General features: G+C 43.9%; 2 protein-coding genes across 2 annotated transcripts in view; one reads left to right on the forward strand and one right to left on the reverse strand.

Moving 5' to 3' along the window:
* Positions 1-2682, reverse strand: part of ACYP1 (acylphosphatase 1) — a 14558-nt gene extending 11876 nt beyond the window's left edge. Inside the window, exon 1 of the mRNA XM_073895587.1 lies at positions 2372-2682. Within this exon, the coding sequence (XP_073751688.1) occupies positions 2372-2573 (202 nt within the window). The 5' untranslated portion in view covers positions 2574-2682. The remainder of the gene's footprint in view (positions 1-2371) is intronic.
* Positions 2683-2837: 155 nt separating this feature from the next.
* On the forward strand, positions 2838-11975 carry ZC2HC1C (zinc finger C2HC-type containing 1C). The gene is made up of 3 exons (XM_025869632.2): positions 2838-2889; positions 3748-5092; positions 11712-11975. Exons 2-3 carry the CDS (start codon positions 3767-3769, stop codon positions 11973-11975), a joined length of 1590 nt encoding a protein of 529 aa, XP_025725417.1. The 5' UTR covers positions 2838-2889; positions 3748-3766.
* Positions 11976-15414: the final 3439 nt, after the last annotated feature.

The raw sequence follows: 15414 nt of genomic DNA on the forward strand, positions 1-15414 counted from the left end.
AAGGAAGGAAGGAAGGAAGGAAGGAAGGAAGGAAGGAAGGAAGGAAGGAAAAGAAAAGAAAAAAGAGAGAGAGAAAGAAAGGGAGAGGAAGTGCAAGTAATCAGATGTGGCTAGACCAGGGGTTCTCAATCCCGGCTGCACATTAGAAGCTTTTAAAAATACCAATACCCATGTCTCACCCCCAGAAGTTGCTTTCCAGGGAGTCCTAAAGCTCAGCTAGGGTTGATATCCACTGGACTAGACTCTGGGGAGGCGGGGCTGGAAAGGTAGGCTGGACCTAATCTGGCAGATTGAAACACCATGTTAAATTATGTGTTTCAACTTGGAAGGTACAAGTAAAGAAGGTATAGGCAAAGAAGAAGCCACTGAGTAGGAGAATGATGGGGTCAGAGGTATTTAAGATAATCACTCTGGCAGCAGCGTAAAAAATGAGCTTGGGGAGCAGATGTTGAAGGCGAGAATAGCAGTTAGGAGAGTGATGCTGTCCCAAAAGAAAAGTGAGGAAGAACTCACCTAGGGCAGTAGAAATGCACAAGAACAGTTATATATGAGACATTGCAAAGTACATTAAACAGAGCCTGCTGACTAATTGGACAGAAGGGGTGACAAAGAGAGGGAGTAGTGCAAGATGACTGATGCTTTCAGCACAAAAGAGAACACCGGACAAGGGGCACCTGGGTGGCTCAGTTGGTTGGGCATATGCCTTTGGCTCAGGTCATGATTCCAGGGTCCTGGGATAAAGCCCTGAGCCCCACATCGGACTCCCTGCTCAGCGGGGAGTCTGTTTCTCCCTCTGCCTTTGCCCCTCCACCCACTTGTGCTCTCTCTCTCAAATACACAAATAAATATCTTTTTTTTTTAAACGAGAACACTGGACATGTAGATGGGGAAATGGGGAGATGATCATGAGTTTGTTTTCTGTCATATTGAGTTTGAGGTTCCTGAGGAACATTCATGTGGAGGTGCTAAATGGGCAGCTAGAAATTTGAGTCTGTAACTAAGGAGAGAGCTCTGAGTATCATTTAAACATAGGAGAGACCTGAAATTTCAGCATTTGGTTGAAATCATTAAGGAAGAGAATGTCTGGGACTGTGTGTATATGAGAAATAAGAGGGCTTTGGAGAACACCTAAATTTGGTGGGCAGGTGAGGAAAAGACATAAATGCCTGAGACCTGGAAGAAGATGGAGCAAAAATGTGAAAGAAGAAACCAAGAAGGCACAGGAGCAAGTTAGAAGAGAGTTCCGAGGGAGTGAAAAATCAATGATGGCATATGAGTAGGCTAAAGAAATAGCAGCTTTTGTCTTTGGCCATTGGGAAGTCATCAACAGCCTGGCAGTTAAATAAAATGGAAAAGGTGGGAGCCAGACCACAGAGACTGGACACTGAGGAGCCGAGGAGGGAATGGGGACCCCAAATGCACAGCTGTCTATTAAGAAGGCTTGTGGAGAAGAGGAGAAATAAATGGGACCTTAAGATGAGAGGCAGCAGGTCACAGGAAATGTTTGTTTTGCAGGGGAAAGTTAGAAACATTTTAAAACCAAAGAGAAGGGGTGTGTGGATAGATACAACTTGAAGTGAACAAGATGGAGGGATAAAGTGATGGGGTCAATTCCTGGAGGGTAAGGAAAGGGACTAATTCAACAGAACTCACGGAAAGAGGAAGATTCTTTTTCCTCAGACACAAGAAGGAAGGAATTCAAGATGGAGGGAGGCATTCTGGGAAATTCAGCCAGACTGGAGAGGAGCTGCAGGAGTTGATGGCAGGCAGGCCAGATGCTGAAATAATTAGGACCTTGAGAGTAGGGGGAAATGTCTGAAACTGCGTATATAGAGAAGGCAATGGAGTCAGCTAGGAAAGAAAGCAAAGAATAAAAGGACTGCCCTGGAGGGCCCACCAAGGAATTTCTCTGTCACATGTAAAACTGTAATAATGACATGTTGAAGCATTAACACTGACTACTGCTGTCCACTTTATTTCCCATGTACATCAATCTTCTGAGTAGTTACAGGAAAAAAGTAAACTGCCTGTTCCAAACAGCTTACACAAACGAACTAAAGCACGAAGACAAACTCTCTTCTAATGTTAACAAGTTATAGAATATTATTTAGTGTTGAAAACCAGGTTATACTGATTATTTTCAATCTGGTAGTTAACTTTATTATCATTACACTTGGCTGAGTCACTCTTGGGCCCCACGAAGAGACGGCCAGAGTTACCACGTGAGAGTAAAACATTGTATCAAAATAATTACATTGGCTACAAAAACTACCTCGGAAAGATACTGAGTAGCAAAACCTAGCCAAGTTGCTAAAATTTGACCGCAAGCTCCAAACTATTGGCTAGGAAAAGCACGGAAGGACAGCCATACCTGGGGCCCGTACAAAGCAGTCGAGCGTGCTAAGAAAGGCTATCAGCAGGCCCACTCCTGCTAAGTGGGCGGACACCGGAATCCTGCGGCAGGATGACTCCAAGGCACATCTAGGGGCGCCGTCTTCTGCCAGAGAAGGGCACACCCCAAGGTCTGGGAGCATCGTTCTCAGAAAAATACAAGCTCTTTGATGGAGCCCCATAAAGCCTCTCCCAACCCCTCCTACGTTCCCCAAGGGCAGGGCGGGACCAAGCCGCAGAGTTGGCGGGACACCGGGTCAAGTGACGCTCAAACTGCGGGCGTCTCCGGACCGCGTGCGGGCTGCGCCTGCGCGCACCTCCGGGCGGTGTTGGGGGCTAAAGGAGGGACTGGGCGCGCACGCGCTCCGTCTCCAGGCAACGAGAAAAACAGAGGCGCGCAGAGAGCGCCTGCGCGGCGATCGTTGCGGTGGGGGGTCTGGTCTGGAAAACTAAGTCCTGGGGTTTTCCCTGAGCAGAAACCGTCCGCCAGAGCCTCAGGTACGCGGGGGGGGGGGGGGGGGGCAGACATGGGGTCAGCACCTCGACTTCCCAAGGGCCCCAATGGACAGAAGAGCGAGGGTTTGTTCCCAAAGCGGAGTCCCCAGTGGGGGCGCCCCGGCTGACCCTGTGGGACAGTGCGTGACTTCAGCGTTCCGATTCTAGAAGCTGCGGCGGCCAGGTCAGGTGGCCTCCAGCTCTCAGGTTACAGACCTTTCGCTGTCCGCGCCGCGGGGACTTCTTGGGTAAGGGTTTGACAGCCAGGCACCTGCTGCAGGCCATGAGCGGCCTCTGTGTTCTTTGGAGTCAAGCACGGTTCCAGCAGGAGGGAAGCTGGAGAGCTCTTGGTGCCAGTCACTTACCTGTGGGCCGCAGTTTGCTCACCTGTGAACCGATAGGGCTGGACTCAGAGTCCTAAGGTCCCTAAATGCCAGTCATGTAACTCTGAGCGAAACTTCAGTTTACGGGTGAAGAAACCAGCCAGGAAGGGAAAGTTGCTTGTCCGGTGTCACAGGCCTAAAATCTGACTTTCGATCCAGTAGCTCTTTCCAGTAAATCTTTCCCCCAACTAGGGAGTCTACGTGTCTGGCAGAGACTGGTACTGGAATAAAGCTAGGTGGCAGGAACACCCGCGTCACACTCGTTTTTCTGTCCTGAGGACCTAATAAGCACCCACAGGAAATAATGAGCATTCACCAAATGCTTATTGAAGGAAAGCTCTGGCAGACCCAGCACCACTGTCCCTAAAAAATTCAAGAGAATATGTAGGTAGGACAAATGTAGAAACAGTTTTACTTTAGCAGTGCGGGGGAACCTCAGACAAACTCCTCACATATGTCTGGTTTAAATCTCCTCTAGGCTTCAGTCCAGTCCCTGAATGGCTGGCCTCCAGTTGGCACCACCTCTGCCTGTGGGCGTTATGCTTCCATATAATAAAACAGAAGCTCCAGGGCTCCTCTCAGCTAAACAAAAGCCCTGTGAAAAAGGTGACTCTTCTCAGCGGTCCTCCATGGGGCATCTGAGGAACAATTTCCAGCAGAAGCTTTTGAGCAACAAAGAGCTGACACTGGATAATCTCTACACTCACTCCAAGTGGAACACCTGCACAAAAGCCCAGAACTACTCCTATCCCCACTGTGTTGGAATCAGCCAGCAAGATTCAAGAAGCAATCCCCAGGGCCAAGCAAAGGGTTTGTTTCACTCATCAAGTCCTCAGTCCCGGTATTCCAAAGCAAATAATCAGGAATTCATCCCCTTCACAAAGAAGCGAGTTGGGGTAGACCGGGCATACCCCCTGAAACCTGTGTTCCATAGGAAATCTCATAGTACAGGTGAGGCTGGCATTGATGGGGACCAGAATGTCTCTCCAAGACCCCCTGAACCAAGAGAGTTTCCATACAGCAGTTTTGATTCAAGGAACTGGGTGAATTCATCTGTGGTTCGTGCTGTTGTCGCCACACAGGAGGAGAGGGCCATGGCAAACCCTAACAGGACTGAATGGGTGCAGATCCAAAGACTAGAAGCTGCAGGGGAGAGCTTACAGGAGGAAATCCGAAGAAAAGAGACCCTTCTAAGGGAAAAGCTGAAGAAGACAGAGGAGGAACTCAGAAGGATCCAGAAAGAAAAGGAACAGGCTAAGGAAAATGAAAAAAGAGAGCTACAGAGAATGACACTCCCCAGGAGGAGAGGTAAAGGTAATAGCAACACCACATACAAACCTACCTTCTCCCCAGAATTTGGGTCTGAGGAGGTCTTCAGTAGAGACAGGGGGGAGGATGAAACTTGGGGATGGTCTCGAGAAAATTCTAGTCCATTTCAGCTCTCTGATTATGGAATACAGAAGCTCAAAAGGGAAAGACTGGTGGCAAGCAATAACAAAATCCCAGACCTAGTCTCAGAGCCATCAGAGGAGTGTCCTCAGTCTTCAGAGGGGCCTGGCCATGCTTTATGGGGAGCCACCAGCAATCCTAGTTTGTCTAGGGTACCAGACTCCTCGGTTTCCAGCTGTTCCATCGAAGAGCCCGAACTTGGTGAATGTAGCCACTGTGGACGCAAGTTTCTGTTGCTCAGGCTGGAGAGACACTCCAACGTCTGCTGCAGGATGCAGGGTTCCAAGAGGAAAGTGTTTGACTCCTCCAGGGCCCGGGCCAAGGGCACAGAACTCGAGCAGTACTTGAACTGGAAGGGACCAGCCTCAGTCAAGGTAAAAAGGCAAGGGCCTTGTGGATTTGACTTTGAGTGGGGATCATTGTAAAGGGGATGTTATATCAGTTTTCTTTAGAAAAAATTCATGTGTCATATAGGGAGAAAGTGAGAATTAACATTTATTGATTACAACTGTGTGCCAGTCACTGTGATGGGAGCTTTTCATAAGATCTTCACCACAACCCTGTGAGGGTTTCATTGTCTCTTATTTAATCAATTCAAAAATTAAGTCTCAGGGAGTTTAACTTGCTTAAGATCACAAACAGCTTTAAATGGCAGAGTCAGCACATATGGGGCGCCTGGGTGGCTCAGTCAGTTAAGTGTTGGTTAAGCATCTGACTCTTGATGTTGGCTCAGGTCATGATCTTAGGGTCGTGGGATCGAGCCCCACGAGCCCCACATTGGGCTCCCGCATCGGGCCCCAGGCCTACATTAGGCTCTGTGCTCAGTGGGGAATTTGTTGAAGGATTCTCTTTCCCTCTGCCCCTCACTCTGCTTGTGTACTCTCTCTCTCTGAAATAAGTAAATCTTTAAAAAAAATAATAATAAATGGCAGAGTCAGCATATAAATCTGGGTCAGAATGACTGCAAAATCTAGACTTAAAAAATATATGTCCTATTGATTATAAAAGTAATAAATGTTTACTGTAGAAAATTAAAAAGATTTGAAAAATATAAAGAAAAAAATGATGCAGCACTGTACCCCTGGGAGAGAGTTCCTTGCTCTTTGCAATATACTCTGCCACCTCCCAAGATTAGGATTTGTTACAACTCCTATAACTGTATCTACTTTTTCAAGATTAGCTCAATTCTGATATACCTTCTTAGTAAATACATGAAACACAATTAAGTTTGCAATCCTTTTTCTCCCCATTTAGAGTGTAAACACCTTAAAGGTAAAGGATACTATTTTTGGTTAACATTCCAGTTGCAGAAAAACTAGGTTGTAAAAAGACTGTGAGATACTTGCATGGTAAGTTTAGGGGTACTTCACAGGCATATTTGGACAGTCAGATCTGGAAATTGTCTCATGAATAAGTCTACCACCCTGTCAACGTTATGCCCCTTGGCTTGTATATGAGTGTTTCTCAAAGTGCGGTATGCTGGCAAATATTTTTTATTTTAGTAGTTTTAGTGTATATTAGAAAAATATAACAAGATATGAAGCCCATGGTTTTTAGGAATCATGAACTTAAAGAAAAATATTAAGTAATTTATGGTTAGGGGGATAAAGTGAAAGTGGTATGCAAATGACCAAAGTTTGGGAAAGCCTAGATCACATGATCTCAAAGTCCCATCCAACTCTAATTTTCTAACAAAATATGAGAGCATATTCTGTTTTCATTTCTTTCCAATCGTCCCTATGTGCACTAGCACCTCTTGTCCGCTAAGCACTTTACAGTTTATGGGCGTACTGCTGGGGCCTTTAAAAACTCAAATTTATGTGGTGGCTGTTAGGAGAAGTCAATTGCAGTTATTTCTTTCAGTACAGTTTGGAAGATAACCACAAAAAAGTCCCTTCTGTGTTCAGAAATAATCTACCTGAAGTCGTTTCCAACAAGAATTCAACATTTTGCTCTTGCAGATAATGATACGATCACTGGTTCCTGTTCTTTCCTGTTTTCTTTCTGGTCAACCCAATAATACACTGGGGTCTTCTCTATCCTACTATAGTGGTTGTTTCTGGCAGGCACCTGAAAGAAACTTCTGTTTCTTAAATTCCTAAATGCAGTAGCAGTGAAGCAAAGGAATTGGATTTCTGAGATCAGACACCCGAGCTTTGTGGAAACTAGTTTTGGGGGGGAATATCATGCATTGAGGACACTGAAGCAGAAAGGACCTGGATTGAGACGCACTCCCCTCCTTGGAATGTTCTAAGTCTTATTCCAAAGCTTTGTGTCTTTGGAAGCCAAGTGGTTGTGTCTCCCTGTTATTCCTCTAGTGTACTCACAAGAACAGGTGACTTTCCTTCTATCCTTTAATTTTCACATAGCTTCCAGCAGACTCCTAGCTCTGGTCTCATTTGAGCACAGAGACCACATCTTTGTGCTTTGTGATTAATAAGTGTTAATTGAATAAAATTTCAATATGATGAATTAATAGTTCATTCAAAATGATGAACTATCATACTTTTTTTTTAAAGATAAGTTGGAGTTTTTCTTTTTTTTTTTTAAAGATTTTATTTATTTGACAGAGACACAGTGAGAGAGGGAACACAAGCAGGGGGAGTGGGAGAGGGAGAAGCAGGCTCCCCGCCGAGCAGGAAGTCCAACTCGGGGCTTGATCCCTGGATCCTGGGATCATGACCTGAGCCGAAGGCAGATGCTTAACAACTAAGCCACCCAGGCGCCCCAACTATCATATACTTGAGGAATTTTCTCCTAATTCTTTTTTTTTTAATTTTATGATGTTATGTTAGTCACCATACAATACATCATTAGTTTTTGATGTGGTGATCCACGATCCATTGTTTTCGTATAACCCCCAGTGCTCCGTGCAGTACGTGCCCTCCTTAATACCCATCACCAGGCTAACCAATCCCCCCGCCCCCTCCCCTCTAAAACCCTGTTTGTTTCTCAGAGTCCATAGTCTCTCATGGTTCATCTCTCCCTCCAATTCCCACCCCCCCTTCGTCTTTCCCTTCCTTCTCCTCATGTCCTCCCTGCTATTCCTTATGTTCCACAAATAAGTGAAACCATATGATAATTGACTTTCTCTGCTTGACTTATTTCACTTAGCATAATCTCCTCCGGTCCCATCCATGTTGATGTAAAAGTTGGGTATTCATCCTTTCTGATGGCTGAGTAATATTCCATTGTATATATGGACCACATCTTCTTTATCCATTCGTCTGTTGAAGGGCATCTTGGCTCTTTCCACAGTTTGGCTATTGCGGACACTGCTGCTATGAACACTGGGGTGCATATGGCCCTTCTTTTCTCTAACACCATTCACAAAGATAAACTCAAAGTGGATGAAAGACCTCAATGTGAGACAGGAATCCATCAAAATCCTAGAGGAGAACATAGGCAGTAACCTCTTTGACATCGCCCACAGCAACTTCTTTCAAGATACATCTCCAAAAGCTAGTGAAAAAAAAGCAAAAATGAACTTTTGGGACTTCATCAAGATCTGCACAGCAAAGGAAACAGTCAACAAAACAAAGAGGCAACCCACAGAATAGGAGAAGGTATTTGCACATGACACTACAGATAAAGGGCTGGTATCCAAGATCTATAAAGAACTTCTCAAACTCAACACCCAAAAAACAAATAAGTCAAAAAGTGGGCAGAAGATATGAAAAGACACTTCTCTGAAGAAGACATACAAATGGCTAACAGACACATGACAAAAAGTTCATCATCATTAGCCATCAGGGAAATTCAAATCAAAACCACATTGAGATACCACCTTATACCAGTTAGAATGGCAAAAATGGACAGGGAAAGAAACAACAAATGTTGGAGAGGTTGTGGAGAAAGGGGAACCCTCTTACACTGTTGGTGGGAATGCAAGTTGGTACAGACACTTCGGAAAACAGTGTGGAGGTTCCTCAAAAATTTAAAAATAGAGCTACCCTGTGACCCAGCAATTGCACTACTGGGTATTTATCCCCTAATTCTTTTAAAAAGTTCCTGGATACCGGGTGCCTGGGTGGCTCAGTTGGTTAAGCGACTGCCTTCAGCTCAGGTCATGACCCTGGAGTCCCAGGATCGAGTCCCACATCGGGCTCCCTGCTCAGCAGGAAGTCTGCCTCTCCCTCTGACCTCCTTCCCTCTCATGCTCTCTCTACCATTCTCTCTCTCTCTAATAAATAAATAAAAAATCTTAAAAAAAAAAGTTCCTGGATACCGTCTCTAACACACAAATTCTCTTGCCTTCTTGTCTGTTTCAGTAACACTCTCTCCTGGAGGATCCTTTTGCTTTGATAGTATCTCTTCCTGTCATTCACCATTAATGATATCAGATCACCAAACAGCTACTTGCCTTTTTTCTTTTTAAAATTAATTTTATATTAATTTAAATAATATTTGAATACATTTAAAAAATCATGTACTAAGTGACCTATAAGGCAACAAGCAGGATCCTGCCTTATCCTTTTCCATCCTAATCTGGCCCCCAGTGGCAGTCTTCAGTCCTGATAGGTATGTGTTTTCTGGTATGTGTTTTCATATTTCTCAATAATATGCTTATTTTCTTGATTAATCAGTTTTTTACATTATCTGTTGACTTCCTGATATGAATGCTTCGGGTTAAGCTCTCTTTCACATCTCCTCTCCTTTTACTTTTCTCCTTCCTTCTCCTTCCATTGTAGTGGAATCACAATTTTGGGTTAAACCAGTAGTCAGCTTTTACATTATAATAACCATGTAAATTTTGTTCACTGATGAGTGAACACATGTCCCTGGAATTAATAGCTGACGCATGTTTTCATTTGCTTGGTTTCCTACTCTAATCTTTTTTAAATAATTTTTTATTATAATTTTTTTTTCCTAAATGATCCATCTGATGTCAGGCACCTATTAGCATTTTTGTAAATGCTCAAACACCTAATCCATTGATTTTTTTTTTTTCTTATTCTAGAAACTTCCCTCCCATCACTCCTTTTTCCTCCTGCACCAGTCTGGACTGGTTATTCTGTAGGCCTGGTGCAGACCTATTGTTTCGGGACTTCTTTTTGCTTCTCTTCTGTCTTGGGTCCTGTTTCCACCTTCTTAGGTCTTCCTTTTTCTTGTTTTATTTCTTGCTTTGCTGAAGCTTTCAAGAAACATGCATGGGAAGCATTTTTTTTTTTTTTTGGTCTCAGAATGAATGAAAATATCTATACAATAGCTTTATATTTGATGGATGATTTGACCAGGTATAGAATTCTAGGTAGAAAATGATTTTCTGTTAGACCTTTTAAGGGGTTTTCCCACTAGCTTTTAGCATCCAGTGTTACTGTTGAGAAATCTGATGCCATATTGCTTCCTGCTCCACTGTATGAAACCTCTTTTGGTGTTTCTCTTTTTCTGAAAGCTTACAGGCTTCTCTCTCTATTCTGAAATTCTGAAATTTTACAATGATTGTGTTGGATACTTGGTAGACTATTTCAATTTCAAGAGCAGTGACCTTAATTCTAGGAATGTTTATTGTATTATTTATTTAATAATTTCTTCTGTGTGCTTTTTTTATGCTTTTTGGAACTCCTTTTGGTCAGGTGTTGGACTTCCTGGATTGGCTTTCTAATTTCCTAATCTTTTCTACTTTCCATCTTGATCTTTTTTCCCATTCTGAGTAATTTTCTTGACATTATACATTTCTATTTTTATTTTTAGCTATCACTGTTTTTTTAAATGGTCTTTTTTTTAAATAAAGATTTTCATTTATTTATTTGAGAGAGAAAGAGCAAGAGCAAGTGATCAGGGGGAGGAGCAGAGGGAGAGGGACAAGCATACTCCGCAGTGAACATGGAGCCCGACATCGGGCTCGATCCCATGACCCCGAGATCATGGCCTGATCTGAAATCAAGAGTCAGATGCTCAACTGACTGAGCCACCCAGGCACCCCTTAGCTATCATAGTTTTAATTTATAATAGTTCTTTCTGGTTCTCTGGTTTTCAGTTTTCTTTTACCTGTCTTACCCATTTCCTTTTTTTTTTTTTTAAAGATTTTATTTATTTATTTGAGAGAGAGAGAATGAGAGATAGAGAGCACGAGAAGGAAGAGGGTCAGAGGGAGAAGCAGACCCCCTGCTGAGCAGGGAGCCCGATGTGTGGGACTCGATCCCGGGACTCCAGGATCATGACCTGAGCCGAAGGCAGTCGCTTAACCAACTGAGCCACCCAGGCGCCCCAAGTCTTATCCATTTCCTGAGAGAGAGAGAGAGAGAGAGAATTCATGTACCTGTTATAGTTTCTCTCTTGTTAGAGCTTTACTCAAATATCTGGTGATCACAGGTTGTCCATTCATATTTAAGGTTAAGTGGGGCATGTTGACTAAAGGCCTTCACATTAGGGTTATCAAATAGTGAGCCTTTTCATTGGAGTCACTCAAGGTCAGCATCTAATGGCTTTTCTCTCGACTCCTTGGTGCATTCAGAGAACTCCTATCTCCTATGAGGGTGCCAATGTGTTTGATATCCTGGGAGCTGAGTGGGGGAAGGAGGCCAACAGTTCCATAATTCATCACGTATACTTGCACTTAATCCCAACTTTCAGCCTCAATATTACCCTGTTCTCCACTATGCCTGGACTTCCTGAGTCTGAAACCTGTCTGGTGCAGTTTCTCCAGAGAATAAACCCCTGTTCTCCTGTGAGAGTGTGGGAAGTGACAGACACTTGGATATACAAGGTGGGAGAGGAGCCCCAGGGATCCAATTTATTCTCAGCCCTGCACCTCTTCCCTCTCCATTGCCTGTACTTATAAGCACCAAGCCTCTCAGTACTGTCACCCCTTGGCAGGCCCTTAGCTTTAAGTGCCTCCACTCTGGCAAGTCAGCTCTGTTGCTCCCTTCCTGTTCTCTTTGATCTTATGGATGAACACCCTTTCCATTTCCTTACTGTCATTCTGATGAAGACTCAGAAGGAGATGTGATAAACGCCAAGTTGAATGATCAGTCTTTCTCCCACTTACAGGCTGAACCTCCTCAGAAGAGCAACTGGAGACAGAAGCATGAGTCTTTCATCCGTACTCTCCGTCAGGCTCGAGAGGTCCAGCAGGTCATTGCCAAAGGTGGAAACCCCTCAGACTTGCCTCCCATCCTGCCTGCAGAAAATCCAGATTATATTCAGTGTCCTCACTGTAGCCGCCACTTTGCTCCCAAGGTGGCCGAGCGGCACGTTCCCAAGTGTAAGACCATTAAGAACCGGCCTCCACCTCCAAGGAAGCATTACAGTTGAGCGGACAACAGTGGAAGCCTCAGAAGGCTCTGCTTCTCTTCAGCAGTAAATGGGAGTAGAATAATTTGATGCAAAACAGAACTAAAACTTTTACATCTCCCACATCTGCCTGCAGAGCTTAAATCAGTGAGGAGAGACCCATTGCTAAGCAGCGGGAGGCAAAAGGAAGCCTCAGCTTCCCACGAAATTACCGCCTCAGGCTGGTGTGCCTTGTTATTGCCCTAAGAACTGATGGGTGAAGACTCTCAGGAGTAGTGAGCAGCCTACATTAAAGCTCTTTTCTCACTAGGCTGACTTGGGGTTTGTGCTAAGTGCCTGTGTTCGCTGTGCCTTCTTGCCCTGCCTCTGCATGTATGCCTGGCTCTTGTTAACTCTTTTTGCTCTTGCAAGATGTTGGTTCATGAGACTGAGTTGGTGTCAGATGATCATGATCACCGAGGTGGTATCTCTTACAAAAGATAATACGATTTTGCTGTAAGGCAAATGTAAATTTATCCTTGACCTCCGTGATGTATGGTCCTGGCCAAAAGCCAATACCAGTATGTAAAGTTAGGGCACCAGTATATCCTAAACCCTCCTTGTGGTGTACTGTGCCGTAAAGGGAACCTCATCTTTATGTGCTTTACATGGTAGGGATGGGAGAGAGCATCCTGTATGGCTCAGTAGTTGCACTTTGCTAAAGGATTTCATGTTCCCTCCCCCCCCCCCCCCCCCAAAAAAAAGGAAGGAAGGAAGAAACTTCAGTTTCAGCTATTGCTGGCATTCTGCTTTGAAATCAGGTTGGGTGTATGGCTTTTTAAATGCGGCAGTAAAATCTACCATCAAAGCAAGCTGGGACATTGCCATGTCACATGTCCCTGCCCATTATACCACAGTGAACTTCTCTTTTAGAAAGTAAACTCTGATGAAAAAGATACCGGATCTGTTAAATTTTTTCTGTGCAGAATTGTGCATACTGCAGGTACTCTTCACAATTAGACCTTCAATCAATGGGTTTGGGGATTTAAAATTAAATAATAAAATGAGTAAGTCCTAGATTGGTGAGATGGGAGAAATGATAAGGTAATGCCTGTCAGGGGTAGTATCAGTTGAGATAGGATGAATATAGAACAACAGATCTGAAATAACAGTAGGATTATTGTCCTGAGAGCATCACTCAAATTGTTAGTTTAAGGGGCGTCTGGGTGGCTCAGTCGTTAAGCATCTGCCTTCGGCTCAGGTCATGATCCCAGGGTCCTGGGATCCAGCCCCACATCGGGCTCCCTGCTCCGCGGAAAGCCTGCTTCTCCCTCTCCCACTCCCCCACTTGTGTTCCCTCTCTTGCTGTGTCTCTCTGTGTCAAATAAATTTTAAAAAATCTTTTAAAAAAATTGTTAGTTTAAAATACTGGAGAAGGGGCGCCTGGGTGGCTCAGTCATTAAGCACCTGCCTTCTGCTTAGGTCATGATCCCAGGGTCCTGGGATCCAGCCCCGCATCGGGCTCCCTGCTCAGGGGGAAGCCTGCTTCTCCCTCTCCCACTCCCCCTGCTTGTGTTCCCTCTCTCACTGTGTCTCTCTCTGTCAAATAAATACATAAAAAAATCTTTAAAAAAAAATAAAATACTGGAGAAAAAACACCGAACCTGATGTGGGCCAAGGTGACTAAGCAGACAATAAAACCATGTTCTACTAACAACAAATGACCACTCACTTTTGTTCCATTTCCTCTGCAGCTTCTGCTGAATGGCTGGGCTAATAGATCAGACCAATTTGAAATGCGAATTTAAGGCTTTAGCTGTAAAGCTGCAGGGCTCTAGGCTGAAAAAAAAATTAAAAAACAGTACCTATTGAATTGCTTTATGCTCTTCTTAATTGTTGCAAAGAAAAGGAGGGATCACATAGTGGGGCCTTAGCTGGCCACTTGAAACTTCACATACACACTGCGTATTTAACCCAGTATATACACTCCCCAGGCAAGTCTAGTGAAGTACAAACTGTTAAGTTTCACACTTGATGGTAAAAGCAGTAGATGGCAAGAATGAGCTGTGGCCAAGGCCGCGAAGTGGTAGCCTATGGACTGCTTTGTCCTACAATTTGACATAGATCTGACATTTAAAAACTGGGATATGGAGAATCTCTTGAAAAGCCGGAAGTTCTGGAAATACCAGGCCAGCAACCCTGCATAGCCCCAACCGCGTGCTCCTTCAGACAGGCTGATCTCGACGATCACCACAGCCCCACCTGGCCTGCTGCACTTATTCACCTTTCCTGCCTGGCCCCACGGGCACTTGGGTTTGGGATCCTGGTTGATGTGATTAAGTTCACAGGTCAGGGCCCTCTGGGGAGAACAAATGTATGTGTGGGGAATGCCTTCTGTAGACACAGGAAGCAGTTGCTCATTCTTATATTGCTGGAGAAGGCAATAGTCAATGCCTCAGTGTTCCCTCCAATCTTAATAATGCATAGGTCTTGCTTAGATTAAGAATATCTATTAGCCTTTTGAATTTAGCTTGATCTGCTCTTTGGGAAGAGGTCAGAACCGTTTTTCTATCTAAGTCCCTTCCTGGATAGCAGAGGATGACAGTGGATAATGCTGCTTGGTACTGTTCACGTATGATACTTTATTCAAGAACCTTCAGTACAAGCAAATGTTATAAATTTTAAAGTTCAAAAGGTTAAGTAAGCAATGGGAAGAAAATCTCATGGTGAAACTCACTTCATATAAAAGTTATGCAGATGTGCTGAAATAGTACTTCTTAACAGCAGGGTATTTAATGCAGCATGGTACCTTTTGGCCAACATTTGCTTTTGGTCATTAATTTATCATTCTTCACGACTATACAGGAAGTAGCAGAGACGTGATATAGTGTTTTTCTCTCTCATGTTCCTGAGTCTGTGAGGTTTAGTGATCAGCATGTTTATTTCCATAGTTAATCATTGAAGTAATAAATGATTTTTGGTTTTGTGGCAGGAAGGAACATGTTTTGTAGTCCTGACGACAGCCCAGTCTGCTGGACACTAATGAATAATACTTCTTTGGAGGTCCAGGGATACTCATTTGAAAGAATTTATTTATAATACATCCTTGCTCCAGAGCTGTTCTTTCTATTATGGATGTTTCCAAATATATGGCAAATCAAATGAAATGTGAGTTTAAGGCCGCTTTTACTTTACACTTTAGTGAAATGCTCAGCCAAGAGAAGTGATAACTTGGCTGTGCTATGCCAGGGAGACCAAATACAGTTCACCCTCTTTGAGGGAAAACAGTTTTGTAAACACAGATACACATTATCACTTGAAAAAGCCCACTGTGATTGAGGAGGTTAAGTACAAGAAATGCTCCTTCCTCTTTCAGTGGCTCATTTTCTTCCTCCCTCTGCACTTTAAGCACTACATTTGAGAAGTTTGGGGAGAAAAAGGTGTAGCAGCAGAAATTATTGTTAGCAAGAAAAACTGGGAA

This window comes from Callorhinus ursinus, unplaced genomic scaffold, assembly GCF_003265705.2.
Source record: "Callorhinus ursinus isolate GAN/ISIS: 27379988/994484 unplaced genomic scaffold, GSC_fseal_2.0 scaffold8, whole genome shotgun sequence".
Classification (NCBI taxonomy): domain Eukaryota; kingdom Metazoa; phylum Chordata; class Mammalia; order Carnivora; family Otariidae; genus Callorhinus; species Callorhinus ursinus.